Source organism: Phyllostomus hastatus, unplaced genomic scaffold (genome assembly GCF_019186645.2).
Source record: "Phyllostomus hastatus isolate PE091 unplaced genomic scaffold, TTU_PhHast_1.1 phas_contig_150, whole genome shotgun sequence".
Taxonomy (NCBI): Eukaryota; Metazoa; Chordata; class Mammalia; order Chiroptera; family Phyllostomidae; genus Phyllostomus; species Phyllostomus hastatus.
In genome coordinates this window covers 15,439,935-15,464,014 of record NW_025333611.1, presented here as the reverse complement: position 1 = coordinate 15,464,014, position 24,080 = coordinate 15,439,935, and the positions used below count along the sequence as shown (strand labels likewise).

General features: G+C 48.6%; 1 protein-coding gene across 2 annotated transcripts in view; it reads right to left on the bottom strand.

The window, feature by feature from the left end:
- Nucleotides 1-12,609: 12,609 nt before the first annotated feature.
- The window catches only part of LOC123813244 (T-cell immunoglobulin and mucin domain-containing protein 4-like), a 39,451-nt gene continuing 27,980 nt past the window's right edge, over nucleotides 12,610-24,080 (bottom strand). For both annotated transcript variants that reach the window (XM_045830246.1, XM_045830247.1), the window contains 4 exons: nucleotides 16,825-16,871; nucleotides 15,284-15,383; nucleotides 13,803-13,842; nucleotides 12,610-12,772 (listed from right to left, as the gene is read on the bottom strand). In XM_045830246.1, coding sequence (XP_045686202.1) covers nucleotides 12,682-12,772; nucleotides 13,803-13,842; nucleotides 15,284-15,383; nucleotides 16,825-16,871 — 278 coding nt within the window. In that variant the 3' untranslated portion in view covers nucleotides 12,610-12,681. The remainder of the gene's footprint in view (nucleotides 12,773-13,802; nucleotides 13,843-15,283; nucleotides 15,384-16,824; nucleotides 16,872-24,080) is intronic.

The following is a 24,080-nucleotide window of genomic DNA, read 5'->3' as shown; positions in this document are numbered from 1 at the left end:
GAGTCCAACGTGAAGCAATGTGACCCCGGTCATGTTTTTATCTGTGTCTTATCTGTTATTGGAGAACCTCCTCGCTCGTGAGCAAACTACAGAAGGAACTACCTGGTCGCTGGCTCGGACTTCAGCAAAACTTAAAAACAGTTTTTGTGTTCTGAATTGGTCAAAGGAATGAGGACACACGGATTATCGGTCAATTACCGAGCAGAAAGCACAGTGTAGAGTCCGTCGGAGATGCTATTCTTAAAGGTGCTTTTTCTGTGAAGAAATCTGACTCAGTCAGATGGAGTAAGTCACACAACTATTTTCCTTTCACTTCCTCAAGGTGGTTTTCTCACTCCTGTGTCATGCCTGCGTGTTTGGCAAATGATGTTGGGTTGTCTGGAGGTTTTGGAAACGTCCTGTTTACTAACAGGAGCTAATTAAAGAAAAACCTAATTAAGGGAAGCTGCTCACAACAATATCTAGTGGCTCGGCTAGGAAAAAGGCACCTAATCCTTCACACTAACACATCATGAGAGATACTTTACAGCAGCAATGAGATCCCCAAGCCTTCCTATTATGCAGCACTTAAATACTGGCTGAAGCGTTTATTGAATCTGTGACAAGTTAGAAGTTGCTGTGCCTGATTCAGTTCGGTGGCTAGGGAAGAACATGGCCTTTGGCGCACCCCGTTGTAGTCTTCGCCCCTGGGGGAATGAGCACTTCGTGGTCCGCTGCTCCTGCAGCAGCTGCTGCAGCCCCTGCTTCTCAGTTTGTCTCCGGCTCTGGGGAGTCTTTTCCTGGCTGCCCCGCTGGGCCTGGGCCGTCTGCACTAACTCCCGGTAGGACTCCGGACTCTTCCTGCGTGTAGAGTTGGCGCAACTGAGAAGCACGCATCTCTGCTGCCTCCTGCAAGGCCTGGACCCTCCTCCTCAGCTGCCTTTCTTTTCTCTTGCTCACACCTGGCTCACCCAGTTGCTTCTCCAACAGGGAGATTTCTTGCAGGTACCGGGCCTGGGCCTTTGCCGCTGTCTCAGCGCGGGCTTTCTTTAGCACCTCCTGTAATGCCTGCAACTCCTGCAATTCTCTGAGCTGTTTCTCCTTTACCAGTGAAATGTCCCTCCCCGCCTCCAGCTGCTGCTCCAAATCCAGCCTGCCATTCTCCGAGAGCAGTGGCGTCTTCAGCTCTGAAGTTTTCTTCGCATATTGCGAGGCTGATTCTGATTCTCGTCTCGTTTGTGGGAGCTCACCGCTTTCCTGGGCGTCACTGTTGCACTCGTCTTCGATGTCCCTTATATACTCCTCAGCTTTCATGGTCAGGTTTACCAGCATGACCTTGGTCTCAGCCTGGACAGGTAACTTTTCATTGAGTAGCAGCTCCATCTCCTTCATGACCAACTTTTGCTGGATTTGAGTTTCTTTTATTTGGTGGTCCAGCTTCATCACTTCCACGGTCTTTTCTATAAGCCCCACCACTGCCTTCGTTGGCTTCTCTGGCCTCAAAAAATTACTTATTAAGTGAAAATACGATATGGGGGGATAACTGGTGTCCTCCCCTGTGGCAAGTGTTTCTGGTTCCTGGGGTTCTGGGCTCAGCACGGGACTCCACTGCTCAGAACCACCGCGGGTCCCGTTCCACTGGGTAATGGACCCCGCGGCATTGAGCGGCAACATGGGCCTGGGTGGCGCTTTGGTTTTCTCTCCGTGGGTGCTGTAACTGAACTGCATGGCCTGTTCCCAGTGGCAGGAGTCCTGCCCCAGGGCTCTCAGGACGCCAGGCCGTCCCAGGAATTGGGCCTGGAGTCCCCAGGTCCGTTTCCTTCACATTAAGCACGCCCTCCTCCAGCTATTGGCAGCCCTGCTCCCAGCCCCGCCAGATCCCCACCACGGTCTCCGGGGGGCTCCCAGACAGGCTCCCGAGCCAGGTCAGAGCCGGGTAGGCACAGGAAGACACTCCGGCAACCCTTCACTCTCCCCTGGTCACCTGGTCGCACCTTAGAGCCGGTGCTACTCTGCTTCACAGCTTGTCGTGCCAACCTGTAGACCTTGGAATGTAGGCATCTCCCTGGCCAAGTCTCCATGGCAACCGGGTGGCGAGGGCGGAGCCAGCTGAGCTCATAAAGGGGGCTTCCACCTCAACATGATGACTGTTGGTTTTCAGAATGTTTTTCTTAAAACAAAAAAATACTTTGAAGTTCCCATAGTGGGCTGAGAGGATGAATCATGAGATGGCTAGGCCAGGCCACTTCTGGAAAGGAGCGAAATGTAATAAAACAAAAACTTATCAATTATGTATAGAACCACAAAAGACCCCAAGTCGCCAAACAAAGTCTGATGGAAGGCGGGGGAAGCCGGAGGTATCATACGGCCTCATTTCAGATTATACTACAAACCGACAATGGTCCACACAGCATTGCTTGGGCAGAAAAACAGACCAACGGAAGACCAACAGAGGGCCCAGATGTAAACTCACACGTACATGGGCAACTAATTTTCAACCAAGGGGCGAACACCATACAATGTTGAAGAGAAAATCTTTTCAATGATGGTGCTGGGAAAGTTGGAAAGCCACAGAAAGAAAAACAAAGAAATTAGAGTGCCATGTGACCCCATACGCACACGTAAGTCAAAATGGATCGAAGGCTTCACTATAAGACGTGAAACAATAAAACACACAGAAGGAAACATAGGTATTAAAAGTGGTCAAACTCAGTACATGGTGAGTGCACACGACAATGACAATATCACGTTGAATTAATGAATTTACATGTAGTTAAATGCATGATAATAGCCTATGTTGGAAGAGGATTCAAGGGGTCTAGTTTTAAGGTCGTGGAAGGTCTGGGAGGAAAGTAACAATACCGATGGATCTTGAAAGGACAAAGATGCATGTTATCACTTCTGTAGGCAACACTACGATTGGAATCAGTGTATGATTGTCAACCTCATAGAGGAAAAAAATGAGTTTAAGAGAAGAACCGTCCAAAAGAAACCAAGAAGGGAAAAAGAAGCACGGAGCACTCAGAACAAAGAGAAAGCTCCAGATAAGACCAGCTGTAAACTGAAATCACGTCGGTAATTCACTTAAATGTAAATAAATGCTCTAGTTAGAAGTTAAAGGTTGTTGGGCTGGAAAACAAATCTAATCAAATGTTATTTACACAGAAAACAGGCATTTTCATAACAAAATTAATGGAAGTGTAAACTGAGAAAACACTTTGGAGGGGGCTTTGACATTAGCCGATCTACCGAGATTTTCACTAAACTCGGCCTTTGCAGCCACGGTCCGACTGAGAGGGACGGACGGTACGGTTCTGTCCCCAGTTGCTCCCGTTCACGCACAGAGACACACACACACAGACAGCTGCGCACCACACTTGGCTTCAGCAGCAGAGGGCTGGCTGCAGTCCGACTCTGCACCAACAGGAGCCTGGTTGAACAACGATGACCCATTCATAACAATCTTCAGTATAGCATGCAACAATTAGAAACAAATAAGTAGCCAGCGTCACCTTGGAAGAATTTAGGATGCAATGCAGAATTAAGCCAGAGCCAAATCTCAGGCAGGTAAGAGTGTTCAAGGCAATGAACTGTGGCCCAGGAGCGGCAGCCGTCAGAACCAGAGATGACCCTGGTGGGCCAAGCGACAGCAAAACCAAAGCTGAATACAGGTTCCTGAGACAAAGGCAAAGCAGTCAGAGTTCAGAAAGGGTGGCAAGGCAGAGAGGTTAGGGATCGGGAAAACTAACTCAAGCACTGTTTGAATGCGAGCCTGCGAGCCACTCTCTCAGCCTACAGAACTGCCCTGGGTGAGGATATGAAAATGCAAGTAGTAGGCCCCAACGCCAGACTCGCTGAGTCAGCTCTAGGCAGTGTGACAGGTCTGACAGGTCCCATGATGGTTCTTAAGCTCTCCAAAGATGAGAGCAGGTCAAAGGATACAGACACAGATCCGGAGACAGACCAGAAGCCCGCAGGTTCACGGTTCCCAGGGCACTGGAGGCATCCTCACTGGAGGGCACACCAGACCTGCCCACCAGGGTTCAGTGAACATGTACTTCCAACGCCAAGCTTGCTGGGGCCAGAGAGTGAATTAACAACAGCACCTACCAGTCACCGAGCACCACCTGTGCCGAGCACTGTGCCGACTGTGCTTTACTGCCATTGCTGTAATTTAACGCTCATTTATGAGAAGGGCCCAATTATTACTCCCAATTTCTAGACGATGAAGCAGAGACTAAGAGAAGCTAAGCAATGTGTCCTGGGCCACCACGCCAGACAAGAGCAGCTTCAGGTTCTAGGCCAGTCTGATTCCAAGACCTGTGCTCTTTCCACATGCCATGTTGCAAAAATTTTTAACAACGGTTAAAAAAAAAGGCAGGGGTGAGGGGAGGTTGTAGCATTCCTTGATGGTGAGTCTTTGGTTAATTATTAAACGTTTTCGCCACTGCATGCCCAGGGTATTAAGGTGCAGCTAGGCTGCCGTCTCTTCTAATCTTCGTGATCTTGAGCCAGAAGGCATTGTCAGGTTCATCTCTTTTGGGCCTTTTGGTTTTTTCTTTTGTCTTAGTGAAGAAGAGCCTGAGATCCAGTTTGGGAAGAGATTGCTACCCAAAGCTCAGAGGAACAGATTAAAGTGATGCAGAGCCATTCTGAACCAGGAGGAAAAAAATGACAGGACTTAGTGGATGGAGCAGCTGAATGGAGATGAGACCCCACGGGGCTCTCAGAGGGAGCTGAGAGGGGAGGAGAGGAACAGACGGGAGGGAAGAGGGACCTCTCGGAGGGGAGCAGAGCTGGGGGCCACGTGAGGGCAAAGCCAGGGAGGACGGAGGCAGGACGGGGTTCTCTGCAGGAGGTGGGGCCCAGCTCACTGCTTTTCACTTTGGCTTTTTTAAAGTCCCTCAAGGTATATTTTAAAAGAGGGGGGAAGCCAGATCTGTGATATACTTCAAATATCTGATGCTGATCGTCCAGCCTCTGTGCCCGAATACGTGGCCTCACTGGGTATTAGATCGACCTAGTCTTGAGGCTCTTCAAGGATGTGACACCCAGGCCCAAAGTCTCTCCTGGCTTCATGTCCTTCACAACCCGCCACCTCTGTCCAGCTCTGTCATATTCAGACAGACAGGGGACAGAGAATGCCTAGACTCCCGGTCGACCAGTCCTTCCCACCCACCTACCAGGAGTTTGATCCTGAAGAGGTCAGTGGAGAGGCCAGAGCACAGGGGTTACAGCCCAAGGTTTGGAAACTGCTCCAGGGTTTGAATCCCAGCTCCACGGCAGACGAGCTACTTGATCTGTGACAGCCTGCACTGAAAATAATGCAGGTGAAGTGCTCAGCGTAGTACTTGGGGCACAGCAGTGCTCAAATCATGTTAGCGATGACTGCCAGCCCTGTTACCAGGTCCAAGCGCAAAGCTGGGTGCACACGGCGGGCACGCCGTAAAGATGACATTGGCCCATGGGATTGAGCAGGAGTCGGGACCCCGAATTCCAGCCCGCCTCCCTCAGTCCGGCGGGAACCAGGACAGCCACTTCCCTCTCTTTGCTTGCATCTTTCTCCTCAAGACCACGGAGATAGGCCCTCCCTCCGACACAGAGTACTATGTGTTTGAAAATGGCTTAGAAAAGTATGAAACGGCGTAGAAAGGTCGAAGCGGTCATGTCCATTACTCTAACATTGCACTTTCACCAAGCTGACCACTTTCTGCCAACCTTCGAAAGCTTCGAAGCAGCTGAGAGGTTTTGCTATAATTTGCCTTCACCTCCCCGGGCTGACTGTTTCTGCCTCGTTCTCCCATTGACCCCTGACACGCGCATCAAAGGTGCAGCTTCCCAGCCGCAAGAGCGTGTGTGTGCGGAATTTCTATGCGTTTATCCCTTTTATCCCTTCATTCTTTCAGCTTCTCAGGTACATTAGAAATGATCCAAATATTTGGAATCATGAAGTGCATGATAAAGATAGGAATGGCTTTGCAGTCCATGAGCTGCCCGGGAGCAGGGGCTGGGCTGCCCTCGGCTCGCAGCAGGGCCCTTGGGCACGGAGGAGGCACGAAGCTTTTGTGGGATGAGCGAAGGTGGCAGATACCCATGTCGTCTACCCAGCATCCATTCCTCGTTCCTCCCAGGCTGACTGATCCTACATTTTGACTGCATGGCAGCGTACACAGCCTGGGAGCTGAGTAATGATGGTTCCTAGACGTTAGTCCTAGAAATCTCTTTTCCCTTTGCCAAAGGTAGGCATGTGACCCAGTGATGTCTGTGGCCAATGAAATATATGAGCCACACCTCTGGTAACTTCCATGAAAGATTTTCCATTTTGATAAGGGGTTAGAATCTGATGAAGGGAAAGTCCCATTTCTATCCTCTTCCTTCTATCCGACTTGGGATGCTTTCGTGGAGGGTGTAGTAGAGCTGTGGCAGCCCTTTTGCAACCATGAGGGAGGAGCCAAGAAAGTCACAGATTTCTACCTTAGCAAAGCTGCTGAGCCAACCTTGAAACAGCCTAAGTCCAGACTCCTAATTACGAGAAACAATTCTTTAATGAAGTCATTACTTCTTAACATTCTCTTCCTTGCAGCTGAACACAACCTCACCAAGACAAGGAACAGCTGTGCTCTGAGGAGGGTCTCGCCGTATTTAGGTATAAGAGAGCAGATAGTTGCCTTTCTACCAAGTTCCTTCTTCTGCAACAGAGCTTTCCACTTTATTTTCATATTTCCTCTTTAAATACAACTTATCATAGCTCTACTTTAACATGGAAATCCTCCATGCATCTTTTAAACTCTGGGCACCCTCTGAGCATCCCTCTGAGGTCTCTCAACAGACAGCGCCACCTTGACCCCCACACATGTTTATTTGTTCTGTTTTTTTAAAAATATATTTTCTTTATTTTTATAGAGAGGGGAAGGGAGGGAGACAGAGAGGGAAAGAAACATCAATGTGTGGTTGCCTCTCGTTCATTCCCAAATGGGGACCTGGCCCACAACCCAGGCATGTGCCCTGACTGGGAATTGAACCTGTGACCTTTTGGTTCACAGGCTGGCACTCAACCCACTGAGCCAGACCAGGCAGGACTATCTCTTCTGTCTTCTCATTATCACTTTCTGCAGACGAAATCCAGGCACACCTTGGAGATATTGCAGCTATGTTTCAGACCACTGAGATAAAGCAACTATCAAAATAAACCGAGTTGTAATCAATCTTTTTGCTGGTGGAGGGTCTTGCCTTCAATGTGTAAAAAACACACATCTGTGAAGCACAGTACAGTGAAGAGCAATAAAACAAGGTATGCCAGCATTCCATCTTGGTTTTAATTACTTTAATGGGCTTCATCCATAGTAATGGGGACATCGAGGTCATTACCCAGTGTCTTCAGATCTTCTTGAGCAAATTTATTGATCATTTCTTCGAGCAAAATCATGTGGGGCTACTAGACCCACAGAAACTTGTAGCTTAGGCCAAGAGGTATCCTGATTAATTAGTAACAGTACTTTCTGCTGCAAAGCTACCCTCCCTTAAGAAGTGGTTTACAACTTACCACTGCTGTATATTAGAATTACCTGAGGTGCCTTTAAAATACCTGATGCCCAGGTCTACCCCCCACACCCATTAAATTAGACCCTCAGAGGGGAGTCAAGTGTGTTTTCTCAGTTGCCCACAGGACTCCTCTGTGCAGCCGGTGTAAAAACCAGTGCTTTAGACCAGTGCTTCTCAGTCCTTCATGTGCGTGTGAATCCCAGAGAGGCCTTGGCCAAATGCAGGCGCTGAGGGTCTAGGGTGGGGGCTGACCTGCATTTCTAACAGGCTCCCCTCGATGACAAGACCGCAGGTGGGAGCCCCACTCTCAGAACAGCCAGCGTCTAGAACCTAGATTCAGTAGTCTCTTCTGACACTGGGTCCGAACAAACAGAACTCCACCGGAGTCCCATTGCAAACAAAGCCACTGCCGTGAAATCCAGAGCTGGGGCTGTGAATGAAAGAACTCAGAGGGTCGCTGCTTTCGATGGACTTTAGTTATGGATTAACGTGGACCCACCACCCTCCCAGGTGGCCCAGAACTGAGGGAGTTCCCAGCACATGGGAGGGACTTGGAGTTTTAAAACTGGGCCCACTGGTCACCCTAGTTATGGTGATGTCATTCTTCCTTCTTTTTTTTTTTTAAGATTTTACTTATTTTTAGAGAGAGGGGAAGGAAAGGAGAGAGGGAGAAACATCAACGTGTGGTCGCCTCATGTGCGCCCCCTGCTGGGGACCTGACCTGCAACCCAGGCATGTGCCCTGACTGGGAATCCAATGGGCGACCCTTAGGCTCACAGGCCGGCCCTCAATCCACTCAGCCACACCAGCCAGGGCAGTGGTGTCTTTTTAAAAAGCAACAGAACAGCCAAAGTTTGCACTTCCCTGTACTAATTCCTCTTTCTGGGAGTGGCAGTCCACCCTGGGGTCACGATGTGCTGGAAAAGATGGCTCATGGAAGGGGGGAAAATGCTGAGTTGCGTGCACCAGCGAGAACCTACTGGATGTGACGTCAGGAGGGTAAATAATCAGGCGTGACCGGAAAAATTCACCCGGCCACAGGGTCAAGTCTAAGGTACAAGGACTGGCTCTCTGCTCTGGCAATGGTTTCCTGTGTAGCGTGGGCTACCTCATTCCCCCTGCCTGGGCCTGAGATTCACTAACTAAAAAAAAGAAAAAGGAAAAGAGTTGAATCGAAGGAGGTGTAAGGGTCTTTCCTGCTCCCCCGTCCCCTCCATGTGCGACGCAGATGAAGCCTACAACCGCAGAACACCCTTGTTCCAGCTGGGCTGGCGTGAACCCACCCTGCTCTGTGAGCAGGCGTCTCCAGGGCTCCCCCGCCTGCTCCCTAGCAGCATTAGCATCCATCTAACCCGGGACAGGTCCCCTCCCGGTCCCTTGGTGCTCTGGGAGCGGAGAACTCACAACTGCTTCTTTTCTTTTTCTTTTTTTAAGACTGTAACTTGTTTACAAATCTAACTGAAACTCTGTTTCAGACCCAGTCTTTTGGTTACAAGTGGCTTCCTCCTCCTGCTCTTGCCTGCATCGGGGAGCCCACTTCTCAACTTTGTGTTTTCTTTAGAGAGACAAAGAGCCTCCCCAGCCGCCCATTGCCGCATTCCTGTTAACCTTTCATTAAGCCTGCTGACAGCTGGCTTCAGCTCCCCGTGAGTTAGTTCAACACATTCGCATTTCAATGTGTCCCACCTGGCTTCATTAAGGTTCCTGCCAGGTTCTCCACTTGCCGCTTCCTCCGCAAATGCAAATACGATTCTGAGTAAATAATTTGCAGACGAGGGAAGATTGAACTCTAGAGGGGTGGAGATGGGAAACCACCACAACACTCAGCCTGCTGAGCATCTGGGTGAACTAAAATCCAGCTGGGACCGCTGCAGGTCCAGCCTGCTCATCTGCGGGCAGGAAGTCTTTCACTGGGGCCCTCCGAGTGTGGGGTCCTTCCTGCTCTGTCACGGGGGTGCTGGACTTATGTGACTCTGGGCAAGTTCCTTCATCCATCTCTGCTTTTGTTTTCTCAGCTCTGAAAGCAGGAATATGCCCAGTCCACTGGGCTGATGTGAGGATTCAATGAGAAATTGCCTTGAAACTCGTACCCAGAACTTACGGCTTGCTCCTTGAGGATTGGATGTTAACTTTCATTTAGCCTAGACAGGTTAAGGTCAAGGTGGTAGAATCAGGTTGCTGTAAATCCCCAAGGTGTATGTGGGCCTACCTTGTAAACAGGAGCTGTTCAAGCCACGTCTCCATTCGGTTGCATTTCCCAAGTGTGTTTTTATCTCACTTAGATTTTTAAACTCCTTAAGCGAAGCAAGTCTCTCTCCCGGGACCCCTCCCCTCCTCACTCCCCCACACACTAGATACTAGGAAGCTGTTTGTGGACGGGCTACCAATTCATCCCGACAGCACAGAGAGGGAAAGGGAAACAACGGCATCGACCACCTCTGAGGACCGCGGAGTCTCATGTAAGAATTAGATATTTATTAACCCATCACTTAAACCCGCCCCCTGGACCTTGAGTCTCAGGCTGCTTGCCTTGCCCTAGACCTTGCCACGTGTTGCTTGCCTAGGACGTTATTTTAACGATGAACGGTACTGCCTCTGAGGAGTGACACACATTCTGCTTCGCCGTGGCCACACTGCTTCCCATCACCTTGCTCGTCTGCGTCAGCTGCCCGGCCCCTGAAGCCATCGGCATTTGGCACCCCAGCCCGCTTCTGGGGTGCCTCTCTGCCCCTCACGGTGGAAGTCAGGAGACAGGAACGTCAGACCTGAGTGTAGGAAAGGTGCCTGGGCCACAGTGTGGAGGACCAGGTGGAGAGGGGCAGGAGCACAGTGGGCCAGCACAGTCAGGAAGCTGGCTGCGGGAGTCCCCCCAGGAAGGACAGCCAGCACCCTCCCCCTGGGCCCTGCTTGCTGCTGCGGGACACACGCCCATCCAGGTGGCCACAGCCACCCCCCCCCCCACCCCCATGAGGGAGACTCTTCCTGAAACCTCCCTCCCTGCCAGGGATTACTACACTGCAGTAGTCCTCTAACTTGAACGTGGAGGGCTTGTTAAAACACAGATCACCGGCCTCCCCAAACCCCAAGAGTTTCTGACTCAGCAGGTCTGGGGTGGCGACAAGAATCGGTCTAACAAGCTCCAGGCAATGTGGAGCCTGCTGGTCTGAAGTGCAGTTTGATAACCACCGACCCAGACAGAGCCAAGGTCCCCAGCCCTGGCTGCACTTCGAAACCACTTGGGACATTTTTTTTTAAATATTCAGAGGCTCAGGCTATATCCCAGACCATTGCAAAAGAACCTCTTAAAGAATGGGACTCCGGAGTTGACATTTAAAAAACTGTCCAGTTAATTGCAATGATCAGCTAAGACTGATACCTTGCAGGCGAGAGTCCCCTGGAGGGCATTACAGTTCTAAAACACCAGGACTACCCGCTGCCAAAACGGAAGGACACTTAGGGAGGAGCTTAAATGTTCTGCTCAGGAAGTACTTGCCGTCTTTTTCTAGTGAGAGCTGGGGTGATGGCAGCGTTGGCGGTGGTGGCTGTTTTCGAAGGTGACTAGGGCGCATGAGCTAAGTTAGGATGGGCTGTATCACAGACTCACAAAATATTAGAACCTGACTATCCAAGGTCATCTAGACTCCCCCCAACTTCCAGATGGGGAAACTGAGGCTGTGAGCCTGACTCTAGATCCGCTCCCCCCCTCAGCTTCAAAATGTGAGTCATTTCCAGTATCTCGGGGTAACACAGAGGAGAGCAAGTTCAGCCAAGGAAAAGGAGCCGCCCGCATGCTGCCAGCTGCTTCCTTTGCTTACGCCAAGGCTGACACTCCACTGAGCACCGGAAGAATGAGCCGGAAGGCACAGTCCTCTGGGCAGGCTGTTTCCCAGCGCTCAGGGGAGAGGGCGGGGTTTATGAACTGCTGGATCTGCGCACAGAGTCTATAAGCTGCACCAGGGAAGTAATGAGACTGCTTTCTTCCTCTCCTAAAAGTCACGTGGAGAGCGTAGAAACAGAAAAGGTGGTTTCCTTGAGAGGCTGTGTGCTTATTGCGTTGTGGCTGCTATGGCCCTAAACGGAGCTGCAGGTGTTGTCAGGGGAATCCCTTCCAGATCCGGTGACCTACCACATTTCTGCTCACCCAGAGGCCTCTCTCACTCAGCTACACAGTCATTCCGCTCATTCATTCATTCATTCATTCATTCATTCAACAACCAGGTGCTTTTTCTCTCACCCTCTGGGTTTTTCATGCTGCTGGCTACAAAGGTTTTAAAATAAATCTGGCCCTACTGAGGAGCAGATTTTCCTGGGTTACATTTACAGGAGCGAATCTGGACCGCCTTCCTCTTAGATCCGTGTGCTGACCACGCCACTCTCCACGTTGTGCTCTGGTGGACTCCTGGCTGTTTCCAACATTCAAGTCCCCAGGCAAGGATAACGATGTGACACCATGGTCACCCACCTCTAGAGAAACTCAGATGTGAACAGAAAGTAATAGACAACCAAGGAGTTTCAGAGGAGAGTCAAAATCGTGGTGCGATTCCACACCATGTCCTGCCTTAATGACGAAGCACGGATCCGGGGCAGCGCAAGGCATACCTGGGGCAGAGGGAGAGCACTCAGCTCTGACAGGTGGACGCAAAAGGAGAGACACAGGTGCAGACAAGGCAGAGGCAACTTCGGTGGGGAAGGGACCAGGCACCGTGCCCCAGAGGCGAGGTCATGGACAGAGACATGGTTCTCCTACCAGCATGACCAGGTAGAAGAGAGATTAGACATGTTCTGTGTGAGCCCCACGAGTTCAGCATGGCCGATAGGCACATGCTAGCTGCAGACAGACTTTGCTTTACATATCTCTAAGTCTCAGCACTGCTCTGAGATGGAATGGACTCCCCTAGGTGTGGTAGTGAGCTCATCGTCACTGGGAGTGTTCAAGCCTAGTGTGGAAGATCACTGAGCAGTGATGCTACTGAGGGGATTAAAGCTCTGGGCTGAGAGGGTGTGGCCTCTGAAGTACCTTTCACTTGGGGAACTAGAGCCAGACTGGCTCGAGACACCAGTGGAATCAATGGGCTTCAAACAACAACAGACATTCGAAGTCTTAATTTTAACTATTCACACGTCCTGCCCCTGTCCTCTGTTCTAAGCAAAAGTGGCACATTATAGGGTGAAAAGACCATCTTCGTCTTCTCTTTCATGCTGGATGTCGTCATCGAGGACACTTCTCTTACTTCCTCCAGCTTCGTCCAGCCTACAAAGAGAGAAGAGGCTGATAAGGGGAACCACCAAGACCAGGAATACACAGCACTGCTAAATTCGCAACACAGCTAACCAAGGCTGGGAGCGCTGAGGCCACGGGGGATGAAGGGCTCTTGTCAATCTATTCTAATAGGGGGTTTAGAAGCTTCTGTATTAGAAAACATAACATCACAACCTAAAGGTGTTTGTTTACCCAAAAAAAAAAAATTCCACTCTGGTCGGACGGGTGATTCAGTTGGTTGAAATGTAATCCTGTGCACTAAAAGGTTGCAGGTTCGATTCCTGGTCAGGGCACGATCCCCAGCTGGGACACATGCGGAAGGCAACCAACTGATGTTTCCCTTTGTCTCTCTCCTCTCCCCCTCACTCTTTCTCACTCTCACTCTCTCCCTCCCTTCTTCCCTCCCTCTCTCCCTTCTCTTTCTTTAAAATAGTATGGTATTGATGCAATTATAAAGTGAAGACAAGGTCTTCATCACAGTTTACATCAAATCTTTTTATTTCTTTTCTAAAAAGTTATAGAACACGATGAATATAAAAAATCCTTTTCTAGAGACTTGTCAAACTATTTTTTAAAATGTTCCTATGATCTAATTGGGCAGAGGAAACCATATATTCCAGGAATGATATTCTATGTGGTGTTTTTTTTTTCATTTTTCATACTGCCAACTCTCCTCTCTATGAATTCCAGTTTAACAACGTCCTTTTAAAGTAAGTTGCCCAGAGTTGAACGAAGAACTTCCAGCACAGAGTGATGTATCACCTTCTTTCTTTTGCACATCATACTTCTATTAATGCAACCTGTTTTTGCATGTGCGTTTTGGACAAGCCTAACAGTGTTAACCAAGACAGAAGTTAATATGAGCTGAATCCCCACCTCTTTTTCACCTCTAATGTCACATCTCTCCAACCCTGTGTTTAATCAGAACACAAGCACAGGTCATTAAACCACTGGGTAGTATCTAATCACTTGTAACACCTTGTACTATCATTACAACGATCAGTCATGCAAGATGAATTACCTTGTGTGTTTGTGGAAGCAATTGGTTTTCATGACTTTCTCTGAAAAGACAAGGCCACAGTATGAGCGGAGTGCGGTGCTGGAGCACTTGGAATGCCGGGGGAAGCCCACTGCTACCTTAGGAGAAGCCGAGGTAGTCTAAAGGTGAGAATTTAGGGACTGGCGTTGGCAGGGAAAGCCATTACTTTTCCTGGGTCAGCCGACCCCTTCTTCAGGCCCCGAGGCAGTGCCCATCAGCTACGAAATTGTTCCCCCGTTGTGGGCACTGCTCTGAAGCTGCTTCATACCTGAGTCATTTGTCCACCCGCAATTCAAGTACTCATTTGGGTTATAAAACGCGTCCTTATGAAACTTACCCAGAACACCCAAAACCGTAACACGCCTTTGTAAATTTCCTTTTGTAGTGTTCTCTAGGGGCAGGTTTCAAAATATGCAGGTTTCCCTGTTGCTCAAACAGGCTGAGATGATTACTAGTCTTATCTCCTCACTTGCTATCTTGAAACAGCTTCTGTTCCTGACTACAGAACAATCCCCCTCCCCAAACCATTTAAAAACAGGACCAGGTACCACATGCCTGTGCTTTGCATGGAAACTATAAGCTCTATTTCATGACTCCTTTTTGTAGTGGGGGTCAGGGTGAAGGCCATGGGCCAGCTGGAGAATTTAATGATCACTATGGACCCTGCCCTCTGAAAAATGGAGATAAGAACATACAAGTACTTCTGTACATGATTTCGAAGGATTCATTTATCCCTCAAGTTCCATCTGTGGACCACAGGTTAGAAAGCTTGCTTCAAGGGAACAGATAAGAAGACCAGGGATCATTCATGACTTTCTTCCTGGGGCAAACCCAGCCAGAAGAGGCAGCTGGGCAAGGGTTTCCTTGACCCCAAGACACTGATGATAACAGCACTGTCCACATAAGGCAGCAATGAGGATGGAATGAGTTAGGCACATCAAGAGGCTAGTAGTAGGGCCCCAGGCAGCTAGTTCAGTTGGTTAGAGTGTCTTCCCGATATAACAAGGTTGTGGGTTCAATCCCGGGTCAAGGCACATTTAAAAAAAAATCAAACAATGAGTGCATAAATGAGTCGGATGACAAATTGATGTTTGTCTCTCCCCCTCCCTCTCTCTCCTTCCCTCTCCCTCCCTTCCTCTATCTCCGCCCCCCCCCCCACCCCGGCCCCCATTTCCTCTCTGTCAAATCAATAAATAAAAGATTGTAGCATCAGGACTTACACAGAGTAAGTGTCCAATAAATGAAGATGCTCTTATTTTTATTCTCTTTTCCAAAATATAACTCTATCAGGAGGATGCTACATGAAGCCGTTAGCATGTTAGGGAGAATGAGTTTCCTCGTCACCTCCTCCACCAGGATGGAGACAACGATAGAAATGGGAGTGTGGGGGAGGGAGAAAAGGAGCAGGAAGCGGCAGCAACCTACTCCCCCAGGTCCTCCTGAAGGGCTGCACCCCACCTTACCTCGACGGTAAAATGCGAAAATCAATGCGCTGGCACCCAGCACAAACGCCAGGGAGAAAGCCACGATCTTCAGCAGAGCAGAGCCGCCCACCTGGTCTGTCTAATGAGAACAGGGAAGATGATTGGGCCGTTCGTTCCTGACGTCATCCTCACGTGTCCCAACCACTAACCACACCCTCCAACGACCAGCGGCTTCACTGCATCTGGCCACCTTTTCCCCAGTGTATCTCAAGGCCAAAACAAAGCCTATCTTACAAATTAAAAAGTTTAAGTTTCTGAAAACCTGAAACATGTACCCAGACCCTAGGTCTTAGGCCTCAGGCGTGTAGGCCCCGGGGGTCAGGGGTCTGAACGGGCAAAGAACGGTGCTGAGAGTTGAGCTCCCTGCCCAGTCACTCTGCAGGCCGCTGCCGCCTGGGTGCCGGGCGCTCTCCCCAGCCGGCCGCACGCCTCTCCCGGCGGGCTCAGGCTGCGGGAGGCAACAAGATCCAAGAGAAAAAGGAACTCAGTTTCACATTCCTACAGCAGTGGTTCTCAAAGTGCAGCCAGGAGACCCATGAGATTAAAATGATTTTCACGAGACATTATTTGTCTTCTCGACTGCCATTCTTCCCCGAGATGTACGGTGGCATTCCCCAGAGGTTACGTGGCGTGGGAAGTGACGATCTCACCTCTCCGGTGACGGAACACGCAAGCCATTGCGAGAATCTGTCCGCTATCACGCCGAGCGCTGGGATTTGTGAACGTAAAACGCTGCCACTTTTCTCAGTAAAATTTTCTCATTTGGCAAAATGTAGTTATTTTTCATCAAATGCATGTTATTTATGTTCATGTGTAATGGGTTTGTTAGCCTTGTTTTTAAATGAGTCAAGATTGTTTTTGACTTCTCAGTAGTGATTTTTACGAACGTGACAGGGTCCCGACACCACATTGTTCCACATTGTTCGAGGAACACTGCTCGGCAGGCACTGTCTAGCTCTCGCGGGGGCGGGGGGTGGGGGCGGCCACACCCCACTGCCTGGCCAGGCCTCGGGTCCCTAACACCACCGCACAGACTGGACACCCCTCTCTCTCACAGGAGAGAGAAGGGGAGAAAAGAAAGAAGGGGTGGGGGGTCGCCACTCTTCTTTACAGATGTCTACGCAGCCTAAAGTTCTTACGTAACGCGGCCTGCATCACTTTTGCAACAATAAACATTAATGAAGGGTCCTCTCAGAAACAAGAGGACCACTGTGGGCAGACATTGATTCTGCAAAATGTCCCTAATCCTGGGCCACACAGAAGAAGCAGAGTGATTTTTCATGTTTTTGTCTTTTTTCCTTTTGCTTCTTAAAGCGTCTGCACATATAAACGTAATAATGTTAATGTTATTTCTGCCAAGAATCCAAGTCCGCAAATTCCTTAGCTGTGCCAGAATGGTTGTGATGCATCTCGCACCCTTTTTAGATGTGTCTGCTCTCCCAAGTCCATTTCTGCAACCTCGACCGTAGCTTTTTACAGTCTCAATCATACACTTCAAATACATCACCAAAAATGTTTACCTGGTTTTTTTCAACTTTAATTTGCTCGAAAGTTGTCGTCTCAGAGCCTGGGAAGGAAAAAAAAAGAGGAAAGAAATGTTTATATTTCCTGGGGGAAGACTGAAAGATCACATTTTAAAATAGGCATTTCAAAGCGTATCTGGAGTTTCCATTGCTGTGTTCAATCTTCATTTGTTTGGTGTGGTTTTCCCTAAGGCTCCTCTGCGATCTAAAACCATCCCACGGGAGCCTCTCCAATTTGTAGGCAGGTGGAGGGGGGCATTAGGCCAGCAGACAATCAGGCCTAAGTTTTCTATAGGTTCCATCAGTACATTCTCAGGATTTTTATCCATCAAGAAAACTTGTCACTTTATCAGTTAGCAAGTATTTATTGAATATTTAGTATAGGCCAAGCACTTATGGTAGCTGTACCATTAACCTCGTCAATGGAATTTACAACTTAGTGCTGCAGACCAAATTTAAACATATAACGTGGACAGCTGAAGAATAGTTATAGCCCTGGCTGGTGTGGCTCAGTGGATTGAGCGCTGACCTGAGAACTGAAAGGCATGGATTTGGTTCCCAGCCAGGGCACATGCCTGGGTTGCGGGCGAGTCCCCAGCTGGGGGTGCATGAGAGGCAACCAATCAATATATCTCTCACACACTGATGTTTCTCTCCCTCTCTTTCTCCCTCCCTTCTTCTCTCTCTACAAGTACATAAATAAAATATTTTTTTTTCGAAAAAGAAAAAGTTACAGTTATACAAAATGCTGTGAAGAAACACCATAAGATATCACAGACCCTATCATGAGGATGGTATCTGCAGGGTCAAGGAATGTGTCCTTGAGAAGGTGAAGTTTAGGCTGAGACATGGCGTCATTTACACATAACTGATAGTTGAGTTCAACAAGGAAAACATACTGCGAATCTACCAAGTGCTAAGCACTGCTCCAGGCATAAAACGCTGAGATGAATACGGCATGGCCCCCACCTCACAAAACTTACAGCGCATTAGAGAAGGGAGACCAGAGGGTTACTAACAGTCCAAGGGTAATAATGACGGGGTGGGGACCGGCGGCTGGAGAGGGTGGGCAGAGGGAATGGCACATTGTTGGGAACCGCCCTGACTGGTATCAGAGGCTGAAACCCCCACCTAGCTAAGGCTAAGGGAACGCCCTTGGAACCATGAGCCAGCAAGGAGACAAAGGCTTATCTCCCTGGCAGGAATGCTGCTTCTGCTGCTTTATTCATGACTGAACCCCCAAAAGCTTGGTCGGTTAGCCAAAGACGGGTAAGATTCCCACGGGGGAAACGACCTAAGCCAGGCACGATCACTTTGGGAGGCCCCCCAAAAGGACTTGGGGGGCTGCAGCAAAAGGGGGTGATGGACCCTCCTCGGCTTTGACAAAGTCTGAGTTCTCAGCGTCTGGAAGAAAATCTCCTTATCTCTTGGTTGCCTTAGTTCCCTTGCTCTACCTAAGCCTGAAACAATGACAGGGTGGTGCAGCTCGGTACTGAGAAGTGCGGATTCCCCAGGGTGATCAGGCCAAAGAAAGAATATGTAAATTACTGTGAAACCTCCTTTGTTTAGAATGCTCTCAGTTGAATGAGAAGGGTCTTAGGAGGAAGTTATTTTGTTCCTCAGTCTTACAGCTCTTTGACCCCCAACTCAATAGACCGGCAGAGTTCTTTGTTTTCTGTAGTTCCTTACTTCCCCGAATGAGTACTGTACTTTACCTGAATTACTATGCAAAATGAGCCTAATAAAAGCAGGTATGGACGGTAAATCAGCACGCTCCCCACTAGGGGGGGTGGCCATTCCGTCCCTACTTCCCCACAGAAACTAGTTTGTCTCTGTGCATGTTGTTATTTCTCGCGTGTGTTTCGGCGAGCCATCCACAGCGTTCCGTGGTCACTGCTGGCCGGTGACCCACGCGCAACAGCACATAAGCCGACTTCATAGCTCAGCCAGAGCTATTAGAATGAAGCTCTGTGAGGGCAGGGCCCCTCTCTGCCTGTTCAGAAAGGGACCCCCAACACTTCCCGACACATACGTGGTACTCAATAAACGGATGTGAATCTGAATCAACTTTGAGCTGGAGATACTGATGTCAGAGTCATCAGTATCCAGGGAGCTGTTAAAATGCTCAGTGTGTATAAGAAATCCAAGGGCAGGCCCTGGCCAGGTAGGTCAGTTGGTTGGAGTACTGTCCCAATGCTCCAGGGCTTTGGGTTCGATCCCCGGTCAGGGCACATACGAGAATCAACCAAGGAGCGCATAAATAAGTAGAACAACAAATCGATATCTCTCCGACCCCTTTCCTCTCTCTCTAAAATCAATCAATCAAATTTTTTTTAAAAAAGAAGAAATCCAAGGGCTGCATGTCCAGACAGAGACGAACAGGCATCCTGAGAAACCCGGCACTTAAAAAGGTGGGCAGAGGCAGCGAAGAAGGAAGCAGAAGAAACATGCAGAGGGCGAGAGCAGTGTCACAGCAGCCAGGGCAGGAGAAAATGTCCGGGAAAGATGCAAACCACACGTGCAATGCAACCTTCTAATAGACACGGATGCAATGCACACACGGACAAGTCCCAGATGCCATGAACATCTAGGCTAACAATGACTGAAACAGCACTATTGCCCCCGAACTTCCTCACTCGCCAGGCACAAGGAGAAATGCCATTGGTTTCGTAAGGCTCATGATGTGATGCGAGAGCTCACGGACAGGGAAAGTGGCTTGTGGAATGCCCAGCAGCATAAAACTCCGAGGGGGAAAGTCGGCGAGTTCTCATATCCTACAACTCAGTTTTTGTTGCGATTCTCTCCGCTGTTATCCCCTGCAGCTGGAAATTGCCGGTGAGAATTCAAACCCCTCACTGGCAAACTCCTGTGGTACCACAACCACTGGTGATGGATACGCCCGCAGGGGAACCCACCGGAGAGGAAAGGCAGCCTGGTCAGGCTCGTCCGTGCGAATCTGTACTTTAAATGGGAATCGTCCAATGGGGGCGACAACTTGCGAATGCAAACAGTGCTGAATGGTATCAAACAGCACTTTTTCTTGTTTTTAATTCTTCTTCAGAAAATGCCAAGCGCCCCAGTGGGAACCACCACAAGGACCACGGGGCTGCACATCAAACAGCAACCAGACACACCAACTGGTGGGTTTTCTTCCCCGTGAAGAGCAGTGGCACTAAGGTCCAGGGAACTTGGGCTCAACGAGGCAAGACAGTTGGTTTTCGTGTCTGCTGTCTGTGCGCTCCCGGCCCTGACATCACCAAGGCCTGACCTCTGACTCCAGCAGCTTCGGGCAAAGGCAGCCACCTCCCAAAACTCGCACACCAAAAAATAAATAAATAAATAAATAAATAAAGTAAGTAAGTAAATAAATAAATAAATAAATAAATAAAAAATTCTGTTCTGTGATGGAGAATTGTAGCGGTTTCACTATTGTTTCCTCGGATGATGTCCCCCTAGGACCTCAGGTGGTGACCCTATTTACAAATAAGGTCTTTGCCCATGTAATTAGTTAAGAATCTTGAGACAAAATCATCCTCGATGTCCACAGGCCCTGAATCCAATCGCTGGTGTCCTCATAAGAAGAGAAGGGGACACAGAGAAGCCACGCAAAGACAGGCAGAGACTGGAGCCATGCTGCTGTCAACCAGGGAGTGCCAGGGGCCCCGGAGCTGGGAGCGTCGAGGAAAGACACTCCCGGAGCACTCAGAGAGAGCGCAGCCCTGCTGGCACCTCCATGTCAGGCTTCTAGACTCCAGACTTGGGAGGGAATGAATTCTTGCTCTTGGAAAGCCACCTGGTTTGTGGTCCTCTGTTACCACAGCTCTGGGAAACTGATAGAGGACTTAGAGGGAACTGACGTACCAGGGATGACAGTGAACTTCAGTGGGTGTGGTCAGCCTAAGAAAAAGTCAGGAAACATGTGCCGAGCACGGGTAAGAAGACTAAATCCAATTGAAGGGCCTAGCATTAACCTCAAAAGAGTGTTCTTCTACTGGCATATTATTACTAACATTCCAATGACCACTCACTCCTCAGCAGCAGCCCTGGGGGGCAGGCATTACCCCTTACTGCCAGTGAAAACACTGAGGCCAGAGGGCAGAGCAATGTGATCAAGGTCAGACAGGCTGTAGGTGGAGGACCTGGGATTTGAACATGTTTGACCGCCATCAATACCTGTGTTCTGGGGGACGTCATCATCCAGGAGCTGAAGCACAACTGTACCATGTACAAAGCACGGTACGCAACTAGGATGCGAGGAGAAGTGTTCAGTACAACAATTGACAATGAATCTAGAAAGAGGACGGTCCAGAACACGGGTCTCCAAGGAGGGCTTGGGCTTGCCATGATGGTGCAAGGCCACCCGCTGGGTATGGGGGAACATGAGAGTGTCCGTTTACATTTATTTAAATTTCACCCTTTAAACATTTATTTGGGAGGGCTATATTTCAAAATGTATATATGAATATGGAAGTGTGTGTAAACAAATGATCAATAAATGTTTTTACTGATGAGAACACATTAATCAATCTGGTCTAGAGAGGAAGAATGAATCATTCGTCTCTCAAACAGGTGGGAGACTATGGTAGGCAGAGTAATGACACCCGACCGTGTCCACGACCCAAACTTCAGAATTTGTGACTACTTTCCTTACCTGGTGAGAGAGACTTTGCAAAGTGATTAAGTCAAAGATCTTGAGATGGAGGACTTCCAGCCAAGATGGAGGCATAGGTAGACACACTGTGCCTCCTGGCACAACCAAAAGAAGGACAAAAACAATTTGAAAAAAAAACAAACAACCCAACCAGAACTGACAGATAATTGAAGTGTATGGAAGTCCGACAACTAAAGAGTTAAAGAAGATATATTCATCCAGGCCGGTAGGAGGGGCGGAGTCGGGCAGCCAGGCAGAGAGGACTCTGGGCAAGGTGGTGGCTGGCAGACCTAGCAAGGGGGTGGATTGTGGAACGGGGCGCACAAGGCAGCAGCTGGTGGACTGGTCAGTCCCACATTTGTGTGCAGATAAATCAGGAGAAACAGCTAGGGAGCGGGACTGACTGCACAACCCAGGGCATCAGTGTGGGGAAATAAAGCCTTAAACCACTGATTGAAAACACCTGTGGAGGTTGACACAGCAGCAGGAGAAACTCCCAGCTTCACAGGAGAGTTCATTGGACAGACCCACTGGATCCTAGCACATACCCAAACCTACCCACATGAGAATCAGCACCAGGAGGGCCCAATTTGCCTGGGGGAAGTAGGGGAAGTGACTGAAATCTGCCAGAGAGTGGAGCAAGAGCCATTGTTCCCTTTGGGACCCCTGTCCCACAGACAATGTCACAACCCAGCCACGTGGGTTATCCCGCCCTGATGAACACCTAAGGCTCTGCCCCTTACTATGTAACAGGTGCATCAAGACAAAAAAAAAAAAAAGTGGCCCAAATGAAAGAACAGATCAAAACTCCAGAAAAAATACAACTATGTGGCGAAGAGATAGCCAACCTGTCAGATGCACAGTTCAAAACACTGGTAATCAGGATGCTCACAGAATTGGTTGAATTTGGTCGCAAATTAGATGAAAAAATGAAGGCTACACTAAGTGAAATAAAGGAAAATGTACAGGGAACCAATAGTGATGGGGTAGAAACTGGGACTCAAATCAATGGAGTGGACCAGAAGGGAGAAAGAAACATCCAATCAGAAAAGAATGAAGAAACAGGAATTCAATAAAATGAGGAGAGGCTTAGGAACCTCCAGGACATCTTTCAACATTCCAACATCTGAATTACAGGGGTACCAGAAGGAGAAGAGGAAGAGCAACAAGTGGAAAAGTTATTGGAACAAATAATAAAGGATAACTTCCCCAATCTGACAAAGGAAATAGACTTCCAGGGTGTCCAGGAAGCTCAAGAGCTTCAAAGAAGTTGGACCCAAGGAGGAACACACCAAGGTACATCATAATTACATTACCAAAGATTAAAGATAAGGAGAGAATCCTAGAAGCAGCAAGAGATAAGGAGGCAGTTACCCACAAAGGAGTTCCCATAAGACTGTCAGCTGATTTCTCAAAAGACATCTTATAGGTAAGAACGGGCTAGAAAGAAGTATTCCAAGTCATGAAAGGCAAGGACCTACATCCAAGATTGCTCTATCCAGCAAAGCTATCATTTAGAATGGAAGGGCACATAAAGTGCTTCTCAAATAAGGTCAAGTTAAAGGAGTTGATCATCACTTATTATATGAAATATTAAAGGGACTTATATAAGAAAAGGAGGATAAAAAACATGTACAGTAAAATGACAGCAAACTCACAGTTATTAACAACCATACCTAAAACAAAAACAAAAGCAAACTAAGCAAACAACTGGAACAGGAACAGAACCACAGAGATGGAGAGCACATGGAGGGTTATCAGTGGGGGAATGCGAGTGGGAGAAAGGGGGAAAGGTACAGAGAATAAGTGGCATAGATGGTAGGTACAAAATAGACAGGGGAAGGGTAAGAATAGTGTGGGAGATGCAGAAGCTGAAGGACTTGTATGTATGACCCCACAGACATGAGCTAAAGGGCAGGGAATGTGGGTGGGAGGGGGTGTGCAGGGCAGAGGTCAGTGAAGGGGGGGAAATGGGACAACTGTAATAGCATAATCAATAAAATATATTTTTAAAAAAGATCTTGAGATGGAAAGATCACACTGGATTAATCACTGAGCCCAATGCAATCACAAAGATCCCTCGAAGAGGTAGGCAAAAATGTCCAAGCCAGGGTATATGAGGAGGGAAGAAATCAGAGAGACAGAGAGATTTGAAGGTGCTGCTTTGCTGGCTTCAAAGATGGCAGAAGGGACCTCAAGCCAAGGAATGCACGTGGCCACTAGAAGCTGGAAAGGGCAAGGAAATAGATTCTGTCCTAGGGAATCAAGAAGGTATTCAGCCCAGCCCACAACCTGATTTTAGGAACTCTGACCTCTGACACTGAAAGATAATAACTGTGTTGTTTTAATCCACTAGCTGGTAATTTGTTACAGCAACAACAGGAAACCGATATAGACACTGTGGTCACTAACATCTTCCAAGAGGACAGTGGCTCTGGGGGTAGGCATGGCAACAAAAGGAAGGTTGACTTTTTACTTAAAAGTTTTTGTAGGATTATTTAGCTGTTGTAAAGAATGTATTAAATCCAATCAGATCTACCTATGGAGATGTGTCCATGATAGATTTTGAAATAAAGTAAGTTTAAAAAAAGAAAAAAAAATT